At 38.1% G+C, this 21,111-nt stretch overlaps 3 protein-coding genes, 1 non-coding gene and 1 pseudogene across 5 annotated transcripts; 3 read left to right on the top strand and 2 right to left on the bottom strand.

Annotated features, from left to right (window-relative positions):
• Positions 1–787: 787 nt before the first annotated feature.
• On the bottom strand, positions 788–3,339 carry LOC148921104 (uncharacterized). The gene is made up of 2 exons (XM_089047964.1): positions 1,222–3,339; positions 788–1,132 (listed from the first exon to the last, which is right to left on the bottom strand). Exons 1-2 carry the CDS (start codon positions 3,337–3,339, stop codon positions 788–790), a joined length of 2,463 nt encoding a protein of 820 aa, XP_088904090.1.
• On the top strand, positions 2,852–2,958 carry LOC148921105 (small nucleolar RNA R71). The gene has a single exon (XR_016123439.1). It is a non-coding gene; the product is annotated as a small nucleolar RNA R71 (small nucleolar RNA).
• Positions 3,340–7,672: 4,333 nt separating the features above from the next.
• On the top strand, positions 7,673–11,359 carry LOC103342273 (receptor kinase-like protein Xa21). The gene is made up of 2 exons (XM_008245887.2): positions 7,673–10,663; positions 10,751–11,359. Exons 1-2 carry the CDS (start codon positions 7,954–7,956, stop codon positions 11,182–11,184), a joined length of 3,144 nt encoding a protein of 1,047 aa, XP_008244109.2. The 5' UTR covers positions 7,673–7,953; the 3' UTR covers positions 11,185–11,359.
• Positions 11,360–11,424: 65 nt separating this feature from the next.
• LOC103342263 (uncharacterized) lies at positions 11,425–14,867 on the bottom strand (annotated as a pseudogene). Its single transcript, XR_016123339.1, has 2 exons — positions 12,123–14,867; positions 11,425–11,883 (listed from the first exon to the last, which is right to left on the bottom strand). The product of XR_016123339.1 is annotated as an uncharacterized LOC103342263 (transcript).
• Positions 14,868–17,303: 2,436 nt separating this feature from the next.
• Positions 17,304–20,860, top strand: LOC103342132 (uncharacterized). The gene is made up of 5 exons (XM_008245718.3): positions 17,304–17,655; positions 18,287–18,326; positions 18,415–18,575; positions 18,660–19,418; positions 20,132–20,860. Exons 1-5 carry the CDS (start codon positions 17,455–17,457, stop codon positions 20,501–20,503), a joined length of 1,533 nt encoding a protein of 510 aa, XP_008243940.2. The 5' UTR covers positions 17,304–17,454; the 3' UTR covers positions 20,504–20,860.
• The last annotated feature ends 251 nt before the right edge of the window (positions 20,861–21,111 follow it).

The raw sequence follows: 21,111 nt of genomic DNA on the forward strand, positions 1-21,111 counted from the left end.
AGCACCAGTGCCTTCCGATATCCATCCGAAGGTAAGAATAATTCTAGAATTTGTTTTGGGTCCTGATTTGGGAGCTGTGGTTGATGTATATATGTGTGTGTATAATTTCGACATGTGCACAGTGTAGGAAAGTTGCAGATCCAAGAGACGGCAGTCAGCACACAAGCTCAACGGACAAAACAGCACAAAGCCCTGAGGACCCCCAATCCGTGCATCTCATAGGTATAATTTCGAATCCCTGCAAATTTGTGTGGTTGGAAATTTGGTAGACTTGCTGCTGGGTGCAGGATTCCAGCCTAGGATTTTTCTGCTTTTGATGTGTGCTGCTGATTGTTGTGTCGGTCCCTGTGTAGACTTGCTGCTGGGTGCAGGATTCCAGCCTAGGATTTTTCTGCTTTTGATGTTTGCTGCTGATTGTTGTGTTGGTCCCTGTGTAGACTTGCTGCTGGGTGCAGGATTCCAGTGTAGGAATTTTTTTTTTTTTTTTGTTGTTGATGCGTGCTGCTGAATGTTGTGTCTTTCCCAGTATAGACTTGCTGCTGGGGGCAGGATTCCAGCATAGGATTTTTTTGCTTTTGATGTTTGCTGCTGATTGTTGTGTCCTGCATTGAATCAATGGTGTGTTAGGAATAGAAAGAAAATAAAAACATCTAGTTAAAGAAAACAACAAATATATATATATATATATTTTTAAATTAAAAGGAGTAAAGAGTTTAGAAAAATTGGGTTGCCTCCCAATAAGCGCTTTATTTTAAGTCTGTAGCTAGACTTTGCAGAAGCATGGTGGTCAAATCACTGGTTCCTTCAGAGTCAAAGACTCGTTTGCAGTGTCAAAGGGTGTCTCCACGTAGGGTTTCAGCCTGTGACCGTTGACCTTGAATGTGTTGCCTTGAGCTTCATTAGTGATTTGAACTGCTCCATGAGGAAAAATTTGAGTCACCAGGTAGGGTCCAGTCCAGCGAGATTTTAATTTCTTTGGAAATAACTTGAGCCTTGAATTGAATGTTAGAACCTTTTGTCCTGGCTGAAATTCCTTCCGTAAAATCTGATTGTCATGAAATGCCTTCGTTCTTTCCTTGTAGATGCGAGAACTATTATAAGCACCTTGACGAATTTCCTCTAGCTTATTGAACTGCAATTTTCGCTTTTTCCCAGCAAACGGTTTATCAGATTGACTGTTTTTGAATTGGCATAAAAATTGTCTTGAACCATACTGTCTACCACATCAATGCGCATGCATTCTTGCTGTTCAGCAGGACGTTTTACTGCCTCAAACAAATTAAACACCACAAATTGGTCTTGAACCCTTAGAGTCAATGTTCCAGCTTCCACATCAATTAAAGTCCTAGCAGTTGCCATAAATGGCCTCCCTAAAATAATAGGTGTTTGAAGGTCTTCATCCATGTCTAGAACCACGAAATCCGCCGGTAGATAAAGATTATCAACCTTTATAATTAGATCTTCAATAACACCTCTTGGATAAGTGATTGAACGGTCAGCCAGTTGAAGTATCATTGATGTAGGCTTTAAATCTCCTTGCCCCAATCGCTGGAAAACAGAAAAAGGCATCAAATTAATACTTGCACCCAAATCAATTAAAGCACTTTTAAAATTAGAATTTCCAATAGTGCAAGAAATATTAAAACTCCCTGGATCTTTTTTCTTAGGTGGCAATTTGTGTAGCAACACTGCACTACATTGTTCTGTCAAAACGACTTTGTCCAAATCTGAAAACTTCTTTTTGCTGCTGCAAACTTCCTTAAAAAATTTGGCATATGATGGAATTTTCTTGATTGCATCCAGTAATGGAATGTTGATTTGAACCTTGGATAATGTCTGCATAAAGTCCTTGAGTTGCTGGTCCTTTGCTTTTGGCTTCAAACGTTCTGGATATGGAATTGGGGCCTCATAAACACGCTCAGGAACTTGTTTTGGAACAGTTTCTGGATCTGCCCGTTTATGTTTTTCTGCAGTTTTGGCAGGTTCTGCTGCTGCAAAATTTTCTATATTGTCCTCCACTGCCTGTTGCTCCTTTTCAATGCTATTTTCACGATTGTCATAGCTTTTTCCACAACGTAAAGTCCGAACAACGTTGCAAACTTCACGTCCATTTGGATTAGGAATTGTTTGACTAGGAAATTTGCCTTTGTCTCTGTCTGAAATCTGTGCAGCTAGCTGGCCAAATTGTTGCTCCAAATTTTTAATTGATGCTTCAACATTTTGAAATCTTTGATTGTTGCCCTCGATGAATGATTGAGTTGTTGCTGCCAATTTAGCTAGTTGATCATCCAGAGATGGTTTGGAGGGAACAAAAGGTGTTTGTGCATGTTGGAATGGTTTTGCATTATTTTGATTGTCACCCCATTTGAAATTAGGATGATCCCTCCATCCGGGATTGTAATGATTGGCATATGCATCATTCCTAGGCCTTTGATAGCTGTTCATCATATTGACATGTTGTTCAACAAGCTCTGGGTAGGAGTCTCTATGTGGGCAGCCTATTATGTCGTGTGTAACCATGCTGCAGATAGTGCAAACTGTTGTTGCAGGTGGCTGCTGTGTAGAACTTGCCATTTGTTGTAGAATAATGTCAAACTTTGCATCAATTTTCTTCTCCATTTGTGCCATTTGTGCAGACATGTTAGGAGATCCTGCTGATAACTCAAAAATTCCCCTTTTCTGTGAATGTTCTGCTGCCCATTGTTGAGATTCTGTAGCCATCATATCAAATAATTCAAATGCTTCTCGTGCAGATTTATTTGACAACGATCCTCCAGCTGATGCATTCACATGACTCTTAGATGTTGGATTAAGCCCATCAAAGAAAATATTCATCTGTGTATCCGAATCAATATTAACATGTGGACACTTTATGTACATCTCTGTATATCTTTCCCACGCTTCATGAAACTCTTCATTAGGCTTCTGTGTGAATGTCAAAATCTCTCTCTTGTAATTTAATGTCTTGGATGCTGGATAATATTTGTTCAGGAATTTTGTGTAATGCTGCCAAGTAGTAATGCTATTAGCTGGTAGAGTAAATAACCAAGTTTCTGCCTTGTCTTTCAAAGTGAAAGGAAAAAGACGTAACTTGATAGCTTCAGCAGAAAAACCCCTAATCAAAATATTCTTGCAACCCACAATAAATTTTGCAATATGTATGTTTGCATCTTCATTAGGCAGCCCACGGAATGTTGGTAAAATCTCAAGCATGTGGTGCTTGATCTCGAACGAATCACCCTCTTCCTGGGTCGGATAGACTATGCAATTAGGAACATCAGTGCACGGGCTGCCAATGACTCTCTGAGTGGTCACTGCTGCAGGTAATTCTAACGCCATGTTACCTCGTCTACAAACAAATTCCAGAAAAGTGTCCTGCGGTGAAGTCCCTGAGCCCAATTAACTTCTCTTCGTATGCAGAAAGTGCGCTCAGTTCGATCAAATGTATAAGATGTGCAGTTCGATCTTGTTCGACCATGCGGTTTGCAAATGTAAGCAAAGCTTTCAATTTTTTTTTATATTAATATTTTGACGAAAATTAAAAAATAAATAAATATATATATATATATAAAATAATATAAAATAAAAAAGAAAAAGTGTAAACAAAATCAACTAAGAATATGATAAAAACAAATTAGTTAAAACAATCCCAAGCCAATTTCTTGATAGGATTTTTAGTACTGCGCAAACAGGGTTAAAATCATGAAAATACTTGCAAGAATACAAGGTAATTGTAGTATAAATGCTCATGCAAGGTCGTTGTCCCCAAAGATTGTTTTAACTAATCTGTAATTAAACTAACTCTTAATTAATAACTAAAATAGATTTTATCAAAGATTTGAAGTTTACGAATTTGAAAAAGATTAACTAACAGTAAAAGAAATCTAAAAGTTGAGAAATAATAACAAAGAAGAAAAACGATTTCTTTTTAAAGACTAAGAATTTAGAGAAAACTAGGGTTTAGCCAACACCATCGCAATCCTATGCAATTCTATCAATTACTTATGAATTTCCACATATATGCTTTGAAGGTTAGGTTTTCCTAATGCATATTTTCCTTGTGATGTTCAAGCGAAAACGTATATCTAACATGCAATCCGTGCTGATGTTCGATCAAATCTAAACATGCAAGACTCATTAAGTTTTGTGAAAATCCTTTGGAAAACCATGCAACCCTTAAGAGCGTGATGTTCGCCTTAAGTGAACTTACAATTACTAATCACAAGAAGCCCTCCTCAATTTGGGTGATGTTCCAACAGAAATTGCATCAAATTACTTGTCTACATATCCTAATGGTGATCAGTCATTAAAATAGATAGATAGTTTTAAACACAGTGATTAATAATTCAAAGCAAACATGCATTCATTCATAAGAAGATTAATAAAACTACATATTCATGCTAGGCTTACGGCCTCGCCCTAGCAAAGGGAATTAGTTACACATAATCATAATTGAAATCCAAGAAAATATCATTCGAATGAGTAAGAATGAAAACACCTGAAAGTAGCGAAAATCCAAAACCCTAGCAATTGCTCCAAAAGCCAAAAAGAAGTTCTAAAAGGAGCTCGCTAAATTGCAGTGAAAAGAAGCTTAAATACCTCCTAAACCCTAGCTACCCAATCCCTACAAGGAAATTAAGTTAAAATAAAATCAGACTAGGAAATAAAGTCCAAATTGGATTAGGAGAATCTGCCCAAATCTGCCCAGCCACGTTTTGGTCTCAAATCTCCTCCAAATCTGGCCCAAGATAGCTCGTTTTAAAGATAAAATAATTCTGAACACTTCTCCAGAAGGCCACGAACCCATCCGAGGTCATCTTGGGCTCCAAAAACGCAATATAAGCCCAAAACGTCACTATTCCAGCACTGCACATCGCTCCTTCATTTATTCACCAGGAAATCATCGCTTAGTGTAAAAGTCTGATATTTTGATACGATCAAGCTAAGTGACTCACGTACGTCCTCCAACTGGAATTACTCCAAAATTCGTCCATTTGATTATGTTTTGCTCCAGAGAGAGTCGAAAGTCCTATATTGAAAATATAATTCAAAGTATCAAAATTCTTCCAAAATATTAACCAAAATATACTAAGAATAGGGTTAAATATATAATATAAAATCGACTCATCAACTACGTTGAGCGTTTAATTTATTTTGTTAAGAATTAATAATTGTGCCAACTGAGTAACCTTCTAATACTTAGGCACCCCCACATTTGAGGTACTTATAGGAAGGTCTCTAACCTTCTCATACCTTAAGAGAAATTTACACTCTTGTAAACATCAAAGCCTCTCTCCACAAAAACGTGGTGCTTATGAACCAATCTAGAAAACTTTCATTTTCTCCGTCAGGTAATAGAATTCCAAATTTTCCTTCATGTCTGTCACCCCACAATTTTCACATAATTGTGGAAGGTATTAAGCAATATGTTAATCATTTTTTCATATGTCTAAGAAGTAGAAAACTTTTACTTTTCCTTAAAGAACGAGATAATAGTTTTATAGTATTAGTTTATAATTTCCTTTTAACCAATTTAATGTTGCATTAGTAATAGAACCATGTTTATAACAGAATTAACATGTTCTAGTTACCATACCATCATTAATTGATTAAAGCAAATCATTATAAAATTAATTTTCCTTTATAAAATACACATCCCTTTATACATAGGGTAAGGCTTTGGTACCCTTTGTTCATATGCATCTCATTCTATAGGTACTACACTAGAGATATTTGTTGTTAAAATATCTTCACTTCTTAGGCTCTTTGTAACAGAACTACTAATTAGCTTTCTCCCTTTGAAGCCTCAAAGTTTTCATACCAAGTGTCTCACTCAAAATACTTTGACTGGTTTCTAACCATGACCAACATGGTTGCTGGCATGACTCTATGATTGTTAACATAGTCCTACATACTTTCTCATTTCTCATACAGAGTAACAAAGTCCCACACAATTTACAAAACAAAATTTTTACAAATTTCTGAACTGTAAACCAATTGATATGTCTCATAATAGAGAGCATATGGGTCTATACACTTTCCCGCATATCAATTCAATTAGACTGCAGCATGGAAATGCCTCCTGCAAGATGTTGGTTTGAAAATGCTATAATCGCACCTTCTAACTTAAAAGAATCCAACCAAAAGGGTCTGTATATCTCCAACAGCCCCAACACATTGCATGAACGTAATATTCTATACAAAATCATAGAATATATGTTTTGACATAAAATGTGTTGCCTTTACAAAATTTTGTTTTGCCTAACATAGCAAAACTTCCAGATTTTTATGTCCACTTTCCATTAATTTAGAAAACTTAGGGCCTGTTTGGTAACGTTTTAAGGGGTTGTTTTCATTTTCAGAGAACAAAAATGAGGCAAAAACACGTTTGGTGGCCCAAAAACAGAAAACCCTGAGAATATTTTCATAAAATGAAAACAAGTTCATGTGTACTTGTAGAAAACAGAAAAAAGTTGTTTTCATTCTCATGGGAAACGTTTTCATAAAAATAACTCACATATTATTATTTCAAATTGTACCATAAGACACGTTTTCATTGTTTTTGTTTTCTGAAGATGTTTTCTAATTAATCTATCGGGCGAATTTTCATTTCCTTAAAATGCAAATTCGTTTTCTTGTTTTCATTCTCTGAAAATATTCTAAGAAAACGTTCTCTGAAAACATTACCTGATATCTAAGTATCAAATTTTTTTAACAAACATCGACTCAACCCAAAATCTGGTTTTGTGTAACCGATAGACATCTTCATAGCCTTAAGACCCGTTTATGATAGAAAACATCAAATGGTTTCTTAACAGTACTTTGAAGGCATCCAAATATGCATAATGACAGTGGAACTTGAAACCGCTTAGTTTGGTCTGCAATTCGTCATGGCGAATATCATAGCAACTTTTCGTTTGAAAAGTTGCATCCAAGATTTTGTTCCAATGCATGGAACTGCCACAAATATATACACAGGCCATGACAACTCTTAATTGATTATGACATATCCAAGAGTCACAATCTGAAACAACTTAAATTCATTCAAAAGATGCAGTTGAAATCAATGTTTTCAAAGGTGAGGCATAGAGGCGATGCGTTTTTAGTCGCACTTTACGAGGCACAAGCCTTGAAGCATTGAGGCGTAAGCCTTTTGAAAATTAATTTATTTAATAACAAAAAAACTTAAATAATACAATACAACTAAATTATAGTACTAATTCGTATTGAACCATAATAATATATCAATTAGTGTTTAGGCTTATTGGCCTCCTTTCTTGCTTATATAGGCTTATTGCCCCTCTCTCTTAGCTTTTTGAGCTTATTGGCTCCTCAACATAGTTTTGTTTAGATAGCTCTAAGCTCCCTTAGTTTGGGAGTTGGCTTGTTTACTCCCCATTTTAGTTTGGGAGTTTATTGGTTCACTCCACTCCACCTTGCTATATTGCGTTGCATGCCTCTTTATAGGCATTCTTTGCCGACGTCACCAAGTCCACCGACTCGGCCTTCTTTTTCTAGTCCCTTTTGTTGTGGCTTTTATTACTAGGAACTTCTTTGTTGTATAGTATTATTTTTGTGGCTATTGTTTAGCCATCATGCTCCACCGCCATAGTCTAGCAACATGAGTGTTCTTGCTCTAGAGAGTTCTTCCATCTTCAGTTATCATGGTCTATCCTACATAGCCCTTGATAATGTTCTCCACAACTCTAGGACCATCCTTGTATTACTAAATCTTCTAGAACTGTGTAGAACACAAATGGGCATTATTTTTCAACACTTCTCGTGTATGCACCTTCAGAATTGCTTGAATTTTTTCACTCATCCTTTTAAAAGTTTTCTAACACAGTAGCGAAGCTTCTTTTCGTAAGATAATTTCTTATTTACTACAGTCGTTTAAATCAAATCAAACTTGGTTTTCTGATTTGCTCTGTATTGCTCTCATGAGAACAGGATATGGAGCATTCACATACTCATGGTAGGCATATTTTGCTTAAATTCCTTCACGGGTTCATTCTTTTATGCATGAGCACACATCTAGAATCTGCAGCACTACCCAAAAGTACTTCTGCAAATAACGAATCGGATCGTCTGGCACTGCTAGAGTTGAAGAAAAGAATAACTAAAGATCCTCTCCATGTCATGAGCTCATGGAATGATTCCACCAATTTATGCAGTTGGGTGGGCGTGACATGCAACCCTTCCACCAAGAGAGTCATGATTTTGAATCTTGAAGATCAACAGTTGGTAGGCTCCTTACCACCGTCTATAGGAAATCTTACTCATCTTACCGGAATCAACCTGAATACCAACAGCTTCACTGGGGAAATTCCTCAAGAAACAGGTCGGCTACATAGCTTGCAACATCTCAACCTATCTGCCAATTCATTTGGTGGGAAAATTCCAGCTAATATATCTCACTGTACTCAACTACGTTTCCTCAATCTTCGTTCGAATCAGCTCATTGGATCCATTCCTAGCCAACTCAGTTCATTGTTGAGTTTAACTCATCTATTGCTTAGTCTTAACAACCTAACTGGAAGCATCCCAGAATGGATAGGAAACCTTTCATCTTTGAATAGTCTTTATCTTTCTAACAACAATTTTCAAGGAAGCATACCCAATGAGCTCAGGCGTCTAACAGGCTTGACAACACTCTCACTTGGGATAAATAATCTGTCTGGTATGGTCCCTTCTTCAATTTATAATATGTCTTCCCTAAGCGGTTTTACTGTTGCTAACAACCAGCTGCATGGAGAGCTACCTCCAAATCTCGGCATTACTCTTCCTAATCTAGAGCAATTTTACTGTGGTGGCAACAACTTCACTGGAACAATTCCTGCATCGTTGTCAAATGCTTCAAGACTTTGTGGTCTTGACTTTTCAGGAAATGGTCTATACGGGCCACTCCCTGCTCTGGGAAGGTTGCAAAGCTTACTTTGGCTAAACCTTGAACAAAACAGACTGGGAAGTGGGAAAGCTAACGACCTCAACTTTATTAGCTTCTTGGCTAATTGTACCAGTCTGGAGATGTTGGATCTTGCAAGTAATAATTTTGGAGGAGAATTGCCAGGATCCATATCCAATCTTTCTACCCAACTACAATATATTGTTCTGGGGTACAATTTGATACATGGAAGCATCCCTAATGGCATTGGAAATCTTGTAAACTTGATCTTTCTAGGAGCAGGATTCAACAAATTGAGTGGTAGTGTCCCTGATGGAATTGCCAAGCTTCACAACTTACAAGAGCTGTTTCTGAATGGTAACAAATTTTCTGGGCCAGTCCCATCATTCCTAGGTAACTTGACTTCAATTACAAAGCTCTTCATGGACGACAACGAATTTGAGGGAAGCATACCGCCAAGTCTTGGGAACTGCAAAAGGCTGCAAATACTTGACCTTTCTAATAACAGTCTAACGGGCACCATACCCAAAGAGCTTGTTGGGCTTTCATTCGTTGCAATCTATTTGAAAATGTCTAACAATTCTTTGACTGGTGCTCTACCATCAGAAGTGGGTGTTTTGATAAATCTCGTACAGCTAGATGTATCAAGAAACAAGTTATCAGGTGAAATACCCAAAACCATTGGCAGTTGCATTCTATTGGAGAACCTACATTTGGAAGGTAATGAATTTGAAGGGACAATTCCTCAATCTCTGGAAAATTTAAGAGGCTTGGAAGAAATAGATTTCTCGTACAATAACTTATCTGGGCGGATTCCTGGGTTTCTCGGCAACTTTAAATTTCTTAAGCATCTCAATCTTTCACATAATGATTTTGAAGGTGAACTGCCTAAAGAAGGGATCTTTTCAAATGCCACTGGTGTCTCGATCCTCGGAAATGATAAGCTATGTGGTGGCATCCCAGAATTACTTCTACCAGCATGCTCCCTTCAAAAAGCTCATTCATCTCGAGGACTACTTACTCGAAAAGTAATCATCCCAGTAACTTGTGGACTTGCACTCATAATTTCTTTGTCATGCTTCATTGCTGCTCGTTCAATGGTGAAAAAGTCAAGAGGTAGACCTGGGATTTTACAATCATATAAGGATTGGAAATTAGGTGTCTCTTACTCAGAACTCGTTCAATCAACTAACGGGTTCTCTGTGGACAATCTGATTGGTTTGGGAAGCTTTGGTTCAGTTTACAAAGGAGTAGTCCCTAGTGAAGGAACAACAGTTGCCATTAAGGTATTCAACCTTCAACAACCTGGATCTTTCAAGAGCTTCATTGATGAATGCAATGCTTTAAGAAGTATAAGGCACCGTAATCTTCTCAAAATCATAACTGCATGCTCAAGCATTGATAATCAGGGTAATGACTTCAAAAGTCTAGTTTTTCAGTACATGGCAAATGGAAGTCTAGACTCATGGCTGCATCCAAGAGATGATGTGCAATCTCAATGTAAGAGATTGAGCCTCATCCAAAGACTCACCATTGCAATTGATGTTGCTTCTGCATTAGATTATCTCCACCATCAATGTGAAACGTCCATAGCTCATTGTGATCTAAAGCCAAGCAATGTCCTTCTTGATGAAGATATGGTAGCCCATGTTGGTGACTTTGGTTTAGCAAGGTTCCTTCTTGAAGCATCAAATAATCCATCTGAAAGTCAAAGCATATCAACTGGACTAAAGGGTTCCATAGGCTACATACCTCCAGGTATGAGTTTCTATCATTCGCATTGTTTCTTTCTAAATTCAAAAGGTAATTTGACTCTGACACCCTAATGCATATATTGAATGGCAGAGTATGGCATGGGAAGCCAAGTTTCCATACTGGGAGATATTTATAGCTACGGAATATTGTTGCTAGAAATGTTCACAGGAAAAAGGCCTACCGATGACATGTTTAGAGATAATCTAAGCATTCAGCAATTCACTGCCAAGGGATTGCCTGACCATGCCATTAACGTAGCTGACCCTTCATTGCTCCTTGAAAGAGATGATGTAGAGGCTGATGATGACAGATATGGGGCCGATAACATACAAGAAAGGCCAGTTACAAGATATCGAGATCGCGGCCCAGTTCAAGCAAGAAGATTGGAGGAGTGCTTGGTTTCAGTGATGCAAATAGGACTCTCATGCTCTGCAATATCTCAAGGAGAGCGGATGCGTATGGATGTCGTTGTCAACAAAATGAAGACAATTAGAGACTCTCATCTCAGTTTAAGAAGAAGCTAGCAATACATTAGATAGTTCAAGTTTGTTGTCATATCTCAACATATAGCCTCATCTATATGCAAGAGATTATTAATAAGGATGTTTTTATGTATCATGTGTGTAAGTGACATCAAGTAAGTCATGAATTCAGTATTCTATATAGCAGAATAAGGGAATAATTCTACATTCTGTCTATGCTCTTCTTATTGCCTTACTCAACTATAACTAAATGCTCTGTATCATTTCATTTGGAAAATAAAAGACATTCTGATTCACATTACAAAGAATTGAGAAATTCAATAATTTGTTCATGCATTGGCCTTAGTTCAATGCAGATCCAATAAGTGTCTCTGACTTGCTTCAATTCCTTGACAACATGGGTAATATCCATTCTCCCTCTAGGTGATTCCACTGAACAAGCAACTCCAATTTTGAGTATTGCGACCAGGCAGTCCTGATTCAGTTCATCTTTTCCCTGCCCCACAATACATTTCTCTTCACAAGTTAATTCCTCATCTTCTCCTCTCCCTCCTTCAACAAACAATGGATCTAAAATTTCTGATATTTGTTCAGGCAATGCATTGCTAACAAAATTATGGAGTTACATTCCATTTTTAAACATGTCGTCGGTGGGCTTCTTTCCTGTGAACATCTCCAACAAAAGTATCCCACAGCTGTATACATCCCCATACATTGTAATCGTGCTTCCCATGCCGTACTCTACAGCATTGTAGCTTTGATTATTACATTGGGTCCTCTCGTGTGCTTAGTTCAGTTGCACAGTTAATATTTTTCAGAAAATTTACCCAGCTATGAGACCTTCTGATTAATTGGTTTTGGTTCTCATGACAGTTCCCAGTTAATATTTTTCAAAATTTATTATAGAATGCAAGCGTGCAAGTTGCAACAACAGTTAAATAGAACTGAAACAACAGAAACAGATAAGAGTTATAAACTACCTGGTGCAGCATACCGAACTGTTCCTTTCAATCCTACTGAGCTGCTTTGATTTAGATTGCATCTAGTTGTAGCTTCTGGAAGGAACCTTGCTAATCCAAAATGACCCACATGAGCAATCAGATCATTGTCAAGTAGGATGTTGCTAGGCTTCAGATCACAATGAATAATTGGATCTTGGCAATGATGATGAAGATAATCTAGAGCAGAGGCCACATCAATGGCAATGTTTAATCTTTGGAGAAGACTTAGTATCCTCAAATCACCATCTACATCCCCTGCTTCTGAAATTGGATGTAGCCAACTCTCCAGACTTCCATTGGGCATATGCTCATAGATAAGAGCTTTGAAGTCATTACCTTGAAAATCAAGACTTGAGCAAGCAGTCAAGATTTTAACAAGATTCCGGTGCCGAATGTTTCTCGGGGCTTCACATTCAGCTACGAAGCTTTTTAAGGGCTCCTTCTTGATGTAGGTAGAGTACCTTTACTGCAACAGCAGTGTCATTTGGACCAAGAATTCCTTTGTAGACAGAACCGAAGCTACCAGTACCAATTAAGTTGGCAAAGGAAAATCCACCAGTAGCTTGAAGGAGGGTTTCATAAGATACCTTCAAATGAAATTCCTTAGTCGGTGAAGCATCTGTAGAAGGTTTCGCCTTCATCTTCCTTAACCGCCAGATAACTAGAAGAGACATGACCAAAACTAGTCCTAGAAGTCCAGAAAGCAATAAGATCATTATTTTTATTTTTTTTGGTAACAATAAGATCATTAATTTGAGTCCTTGAGATATCTTTCTTTTCTTTGGCTTACTGGCAATGCAAGCTGGGAATTCTATAATTCAGGAACGCCTCCACAAAGCTTTTGATTTCCTGCCACTGAAATTGCAGATGTATTTTTGAAAACCCCTCCAGTTTGCACCCCACCCTCAAAGTGGTTGAAAGAAAGATTTAAGTTCACAAGGGAAAAGTGCTGAAAAAAACTGGAATTTGGCCAGATAAGTAGTTGTGTGAAAGATCCAAGTCTTGAAGTCCTCTCAAGGAACTAAAAGATGGAGGAATGGTTCCTTCAAAGAAGTTACCCTCCAAGTGAAGGTGTTCTAAGGACACACAGCTACCAAGGCTACTAGGAAGTTCTCCTGACAACTTATTCTTAGAAAGATCCAAGTTTCCTAGATTTTTCAAGGCTCCAACTTCTGACGGCAGGGAACCAGTCAATTGATTATGAGCAAGGTTAAGGGAAATGGTTAGGGAAGACTGACTCATAAGTTGTTTGGGTATGGTTCCATTGAGATGATTCTGAGAAAGGTCTAGCTCTTGCAAGCATGAAAGATTTCCAAAACTCAAAGGAATAGTCCCCGTTAAGCGGTTGTTTTGAAGATAAAGAGCATATGGTTGAGTTATGTTGGCTAGTGATGATGGAATCAGGCCAGAAAACTCATTTTCAGATAAATCTAATCTCCTTAGCATCCAAAGGTTACCAATAATAGCAGGAATACTACCACTGAAGTTATTTTTCTCCATTGTTAATTCAGTCAAGTTAACAAAGTTATTCTCGATACCAGTAGGGATGCTTCCAGATAATTGATTTCTTCCCACTCTCAATGACACAAGTTGGTTTGAGAAGTTGGATATGGAATTAGGCAAGACACCTCCAAATTGGTTATCACTTAGATCAAGAATTTGCAGGTTCCTGCATCTGCTTAAAGAGTTAAAGAAATTCAAGTCATCAGCTTCTGCTGTGCCTAGGGAATTGGAAGCAAGAACCAGCCACCAGAGACTAGTTAAGCCTCCAAAATCAACTGTAATTTTTTGAAATTGCTTCCATTGGTATCAAATTCAAGAAGGTTTGAGGCATTGGACAATGTTGTTGGTAGGGGTCCAGTGAATAGATTGTGGCCTAAATTCAACACTAGCAAATTAGGAAGAGTGAAGCCCAAGTCTGATGGCAAACTTCCCTCTAGTTGATTGTATGGCAAACTAAACTTTGCAAGAGATGAAAGATTGTAAACTGAGGGAGGAACCATACCAGAAAGTTGATTAAGGCCAAGTCCAAGAAATTCTAAATTCTTCAAGCGGCCCAATGAGTCTGGTATTTTTCCTTCCAAACTGTTAACTGCCAGAGACAGATTTTACAGAGGAAAGGTTGCCTAGAGAGCTTGGAAGTAGTCCGCTGAGGTTGTTATAGTGAAGTTGAACTCTCTCAAGCTTCTGCAATGACCCCAGATGAAATGGGATTTTTCCAATCAACTTGTTGAAGCCCAAACGAAGCCACATGAGGCTAGAACAAGCAGAGAGATTAGATGGGATTTCACCGGAAAACGAATTGTTGGACAAGTTGAGGTATTTGAGCCTGAAAAGATGGCCAATTTCTTGTGGGATCACATTGTGGAAGTGGTTGAGTTCAAGGTTAAGGCCTGAAAGGAAGGTGAGGTTTCCTATGTGAGGAGAGAGTGAACCTACCAACTGATAGGAGTTCAAGTTCAGTGAGGTCACTCGTTGATGAAGGTGACCACAGGTGACACCTGTCCAGTTGCAGCAATGGAGTGAATCGTTCTATGAGCTCAAAATGCCATGGGGGTCCTTGATTACTTGAGCTTTGATGGCGAGCAAGGCAAGCCTATCAGTCTCAGTTCCATTGAAAAAGGTGAATGCAGCTGCAAAAGTGGGAAATGGTGAATGCAGCAAGGTGATCATGAACAAATGTAGGACAAACAGATGGAAGAAAATTGGGAGATATGCCATTGCTGGTTCTGACTCTTCTGAGAAGATAATTGGTATGGGAGAAAGAGGCTATGTAGGTTTAAGAGGTATGGGCATGTCTGTTTTTTGGAGGGATTCTTAAATAAAGACTCTTTGCCTTTTGGCTTGGCAATGCAGGTTGGTCCGTATTTTAGTGGCAAATTGGGGCGTTCTTTTTTCTGTTTGATCAATGGAGAAGGGAGATTAGACTTTATGAGTGTATTATATGCAGCAGAGTTTGGTGAAGTCAAAACTCTATCTTATTAGCTCACTAGTTTACTTGCGTAGCCATCAATCATCAATCTTCTTCGGACCAAAAACAAATTATTATTCTTGTAGGAGCTCAGTTAAGGTGAGTCGTGCACGCTGACGTTTATGGTACTCATAAAGCATCAATGACTAGAATCAATCCACGCATGCACGATCAATCTTGTACATACCATATAGTGTGCAACATTTTATAATAAATGTAGGGGAAAAGATGCCTCTATGGCGTAATGGACCAAATATATTTTGTCTTCCAAGTGTGAAATCAAAGACCAATTGACCAGAATCTGCAGTATGGTGTGCTGTGTTTGAAGCTTAATAGGTAGATGGGTGCCCGTGGCTATTGATTAACTTATGCAGGTCCACACTTACATTAAGGTGCATTAGTTTTTGTTGCAGTGGACTAAGGTTGGGAAAGGACAATGCTAGTCTTCCAATTCTTGGCGGTGTATGAGTACAAGTACAAATCAAGCAGCTCTTTATGACTTGGCTGAGGTAGAAGCCAATGCAAGTCGATTAAACTACTAAGCTCCACTGCTCCCTGACTGTGTTCTAGGAATTTAAAATCTCAAGCTTGTCTGTTTGGATATAAGATGAAAGTACTCAGAATTTTGGAGTTGTTGGGGGCATGTGTTGATTTAGAAATCCTCTCGTGCTCATCTTATCGTGTGGATTCAGTGTGCATTGGCCACTTACAAGTTACAATGCACGCAGAATCTAGTCAAGCTTGGAGTTGATTTAGGCGTACTCTCATGAAGTCTGCTATTGGGCTATATGGGCTTTGAATACTAGGGCCAGAAGGCTGCTTTGGTCAATTGCGTTGAGTATAAACTTGTGGGCCAAGAAAGAGAAGTTGACCCTTTTGAATCTTGATGCTAAGATAAGATGCATGAAATGAAACTCACTGCACATGAAGCTTTCGCTTGTAGCCATCCATAACCATAAGAAAATACTCTCTCCATTGGCTGGGGTAAGAAAGTTACCTCAACTTGAAGCGCAGAGCGCACAAGTCACAATGTCCAAAAGCCGACCCAAATTTAATATTTACCCAACCCAAGAACCAGATCCACTAAACTGCTATTTTCATTTTCTCGGGTCTTTGATACACGGTAACCCAGGCGCAAACCAAGGCCCAGTTCCTTTTTTTTTTTTTTTTTTGTTTAATCAATGTAAAGTGTAAATATACTAAATGAGCAATAAATGACCATCAGAACAGAAGGGCCACGTGACACCATCACCGTCCAGCATTTACTCCAACCATCAAAATAAATTTCAGATTGATTGTAGGTTGATCATGTAAAGACTTTTTTACCCATTGGCCATGAGGTGATACAGGGATGAGCTTTGGAAGTTTTCTTCATTATCTGAAAGATATATAATTATAAATTAATGTGTAACTTTTCTTCTTGTTTACAAATTCCCGTTTTAAATCTCATTTTGTATCTTTATTATATTTGAGAAAGAGAAAAGAAGACCAACATAACCCCATAACCTTTTTTTTCTTCTAATAGTATGTTCTTAAAGAGACTATTCACCCAATGAACAAAATTTAAGATAGACATTACGAACTCGGAGTTGTTTGTTATCTTTTTTAATTCTAAATTAATTTAAAAATCGTATAAATAAAAAATTTCTAGCAAACGTGGAAGCGCGTACAAAAAGACTAATAAACATTTAAAACAAAGTTATAAAATAAATCTATGAATAAGAATGATATAATTGAAAAATAATATTTGCGCGATAAGTAATACTACTAGTTTTAAGCAAATCTATTTAAGCAAGCTACATACATCACGCAAATTACTACTAGTTTTAAGCAATTAAAGCACAAAACGCAACATTTGCCACTTTTGGTGGTGATTATTGACACTAAAACGGATTAAGGGCTGAGATTGTCAGATTGAAACAAGCAGTGATTACGGAGTATGTGATGTTGAAGACCACATCTTCACATTATCCTTCTGTCCATGCTTTGCTTTGAATCATGTCCCCATGATGAACTGTAACACCTGAAAAGTGGTTGGTTGAGATTCTCACGTCGGGGTAAAAGTCAGATTCAACTCAACCCGAAATAGTGATGACGTGTCCCAAAGCCACGTGGAATAGGATCCGAAACTTTATCCCCATAAAGGGCCCCACCACTATATATATAACAACACTAAACGTCGACCCTTCACTCAACGAAACCATCGAAGAGAAAAAGTGATAGAGACCCATACAAGCAAACAAAAAAATCTCTCTTTACCTCCTCTCTCTCTCTCTCTCTCTGTGGAAATCGAAAGCAACCAACTTTGATTACAATTCGAGTTGTTTCAGTGACCGAGTTATGAAGACCCTGGTGAGCCCGAGTTCGAGGGTGGTCGTGGACAAGCACTGGGACAGAGAGAAGAATGCCTTTGTTCACAGGCTTGAAGCTTGTTTTCTTAGGCCTAAGAGAAGTGTGGATTTTCGGTTCTTGAATTTGATGTGTTTTCTGCAACAGAGCAAGCCTGTCAAGCCAGTCATTTGTCTCTCATCAAAAACCCAGGTCTCCTTCTTCATCTGTCTGCACCTTGATGATTTCATTTCTTGATTTTTGAAAAAGTTTTGCCTTTTGTTTTCTCTTTTTCTGCTTCTAGAATATGGTATATTTTTTCTCTGCTTTTGTGATCACTCTTTTCTTTTTCTGTTGCCGATAAAGTTTTGGAATCTTGCTTTGGGTTGGGGCTGAAGAGGGTGCTGCAAGATTCTCAACTTTTCTTCTTCTTTTTGTTCTGTTTGATTCTTGAATATATTTTTAATGGGCGCTTTTGTGAAGGATTGAAGCTTAGGCAATCATATGAGATGTTAATCTTGTTACTTTTGCACTACACTGAGTTTGAACTTTTCACCACTAGTTTTTGTTTGTTTCTTCTTTTCGTTTATTTATGCATGTTTTCAAGATCAAGAAACGTATCAGAGAACCTTTACACGCGTGTTCATCTTGTTCTGGAAGCATAGTTTCATAGAGATAGAATCATGCAATGTAATGGGAAGATACAGGAAAAAGATGATTTACAAAATTTGCTTTTTTGCTTTCATTCGGATTTTAATCATTATCCATACAAGAAGACAAGGTATTAATCTGAGTACTACTTGTACTGAAATAGTCAATCTGATTTTTAGCATTCTCTGTGCAGACTGAATTGGAGGTGACAGATGATCAAATCCAAGAAACACGTAAGTCCTTTGTCTTTTTTTCTTTTTTCTTTTCTTAATTAAAAAAATCTGCATTTTAGTCTCACTGAACGTATTCCATGTTGTGCAGATCATACAAAAACTATTCATGTCAAATTCCAGTTGCAGAAAGAGTGCTCGTTTGGGCAGCAGTTCCTCATAGTAGGGGATGATCCTATGTTCGGTTTGTGGGACCCTTCAAGCGCAATACCGATGAACTGGTCAGATGGGAATGTGTGGACTGTTGAGCTGGTGAGTAAAAATCTACCAAGAAGTGAATTTTTTTTTGTTCAGTGAAGACCGGGTTTGGATTTTGATATGTTTGTGTTTGATCAGGATATACCAGTTGGGAAATCGGTCCAGTTCAAGTTCATACTGAAAGAAATCACAGGGAATATCTTGTGGCAGCCTGGCCCAGATCGAATTTTCCAGACCTGGGAAACGAAGAACACAATCACTGTTTGTGAAGATTGGACAGATGCTGAACTTCAGAAAATAATAGAGGAAAATCAAGCTAATCAAAGTGTTGGTTCTAATGTTAACTCAGATATGTCGATTGTAGCTGAGAACCTGACTCTTCCAGAAGAACTGGCTTTGAATATCACCAAGGAACCAACCATTGCTGATAGTAGCACTGATCCAGCAGAGAAACCATGGAAGGAACAAATTGTTGCTGATAAAGTTTCCCCTTCACAAGAGGAACCCAAAACTGTTGCAGAGAATGTAACCCCAAAATGGCCAAAGTCATATATGGAACCATGCAAGGAACAAATTGCTGCAAGAACTAAAGTGGTTGACGAAGAGAGAGTTATTTTTCCAAGTGAGGACTATGCAGCCATCTCCAATAAGGAGTTGTTGGTGGCAGACAACATTTTTGGCAATAATGGCAGAGCTGCAACAGTAAGGAACCTTTCAAGCACTCACATTGAGGGAAGCCTAATCAACTATGAAGAAGGTCATGTTCTGGTACCTGGCTTGACTCCTTCACCAGCTATTCCAACTGAAGAAGCAAAGAAAGAGAAAGTTGAGAAACAGATGTCTTTTGATGATGGCTCAGTTGGAGTCTTCGAAGCTAAGGATCTTAAGATGCCAGAGGTAACTGCTTGATGAGAGTGAAGTTCTTTTTCTTTCTCTTTGTCTTCTACTACTTTTACCTCAGCCTGAAATAACACTCCATTCCATTTCCGTAAACCTCGAGTTGTCCAGGACTATAGGAGATTCTTTACTTTCAAATAGTTTTCGGTTCCATCTTGTATGTTTTTGGAATCTATGTTTGTATGGAGAAAAGTTCAAGAAGATGATGTATGGCAAGGTATCTATTTGATTTCATCAATCGAACTAAAAGATTAGAAACGTTTTGTTCCTTACAATCAGCTGTGAACAAGTTGAACATCTTCACACTATATTGTTGTAATAAAATTTGTATGCTACAGCAGTTTAAGCAATAGAAACCACGAGCAAGTTTTCTCCTAGTGCAAATCAAATTTGTGTTGTGTGATTAAAACTGAACTATCCGCTGACACTGATTGCTCTATCAAGCATTTCATTTATTTGTTTTCTGCTGGTAATCCTTGAGCATTTCCATAGTCAAATATTCAATATACAGGAACCCTATTGCTAAAGTCATGCGGATGTTGTCGTACGTATAATCATTCACCAATACTATTGCATATCGTTTGTGATTAGTGTTATGCCTAAGGTTATGTATTGTTCTCAACAGCAGATTTTGATATAGCTGTTCATCCTTCTTGTTAATGCTATTGTTGATGTCCTCTTTTCTGTTACTTTTCATGTACTCAAACCAATAGATTCAGCTAGACTTGAAGCAAGAGCCATACAGTGACCCCCCTCAAGCAGAAACAACTGCTATCATCAAGGATAATGTACAGAGTTTCGATGATGAACTTGAGCAAAGCCCTGCTAAAAATGCAGAACATTCCAACTCAGAGTCAGCCAATGGTAGTGTCTTGCACAATGACCCACCTCAAGAAGAAACAAATGCCATGATCAACGATAACGAAGAGAAGTCTGATGACGATCAACTCAACCAAATGCATCACCCTGCTAAATGGGCAGACCAGTCTGACTCGGAGCCAATCAACGATAATGTCTTGGACAATGACGTGCAATGGGGTCGTAAAATGCTGCAGAAATTTCTGAATAATTTCCGATTGCTTTAGTACTATCGACCTTGTAGAAAACCTGGGAAGGAATTTCTTGAATCCATTTAAGGCTGTGACTCTCCTGCTTTGTTGCTGAAGTTTTCTGGTGGCCCACAAAGAGGACAGGGGAGAGGGTAGCAATTATTGTATATGCAGTACATATGAACTTGGTTGTTTTCAAACTAGTAGTATTGCTGCTTTCTTAGGATGTAAGAGTGCTCTCAGGTTTTGTATTTTTTGGGTCTGTCATATGCATACCAGGACATATCAATTCTGTCATGATATGTGGGAGGAGAATTTGTACCAGATACAACAAAGTTTTGTAAAGTTTCTTCATGATGCTAATTGAATAAGGATTTGATTGCTTCTTTCTAACGTTGTCAGGAAATTAGGGTAAGACATAACTATAAGGTGGGAGTTGCAGAACGAACCACTGGGAAGAATGAAAATGCTCAATTCCAAATTCCAAGCCAAGGACCGAGAGATTGGTGTTCATTATCAAACATTGCCCACAACGTACGGCATTTGGGTGCTTTTTTTGCCTCGTTTCGAGGTCGGTATCTTGTCAAAAATATAAGCACTCGACTGTTGAGATTTATAATTTCAACCATTACAGCTAGATCTGT

Source organism: Prunus mume, linkage group LG1 (genome assembly GCF_029339155.1).
Source record: "Prunus mume cultivar Tortuosa linkage group LG1, ASM2933915v1, whole genome shotgun sequence".
NCBI lineage: Eukaryota > Viridiplantae > Streptophyta > Magnoliopsida > Rosales > Rosaceae > Prunus > Prunus mume.

Bases quoted from the DNA above. Each gene is read 5' to 3' on its own strand.
- LOC103342132 (XM_008245718.3), top strand. From the start codon at position 17,455: ATGAAGACCCTGGTGAGCCCGAGTTCGAGGGTGGTCGTGGACAAGCAC. The intron at 17,656-18,286 runs GTCTCCTTCTTC...TTCTCTGTGCAG, and splicing joins GTCTCTCATCAAAAACCCAG to ACTGAATTGGAGGTGACAGA. The intron at 18,576-18,659 runs GTGAGTAAAAAT...GTGTTTGATCAG, and splicing joins ATGTGTGGACTGTTGAGCTG to GATATACCAGTTGGGAAATC.
- LOC103342273 (XM_008245887.2), top strand. From the start codon at position 7,954: ATGGAGCATTCACATACTCATGGTAGGCATATTTTGCTTAAATTCCTT. The intron at 10,664-10,750 runs GTATGAGTTTCT...ATTGAATGGCAG, and splicing joins CATAGGCTACATACCTCCAG to AGTATGGCATGGGAAGCCAA.
- LOC148921104 (XM_089047964.1), bottom strand. From the start codon at position 3,339: ATGGCGTTAGAATTACCTGCAGCAGTGACCACTCAGAGAGTCATTGGC. The intron at 1,133-1,221 runs GTAGACAGTATG...CGAAAATTGCAG, and splicing joins AATGCATGCGCATTGATGTG to TTCAATAAGCTAGAGGAAAT.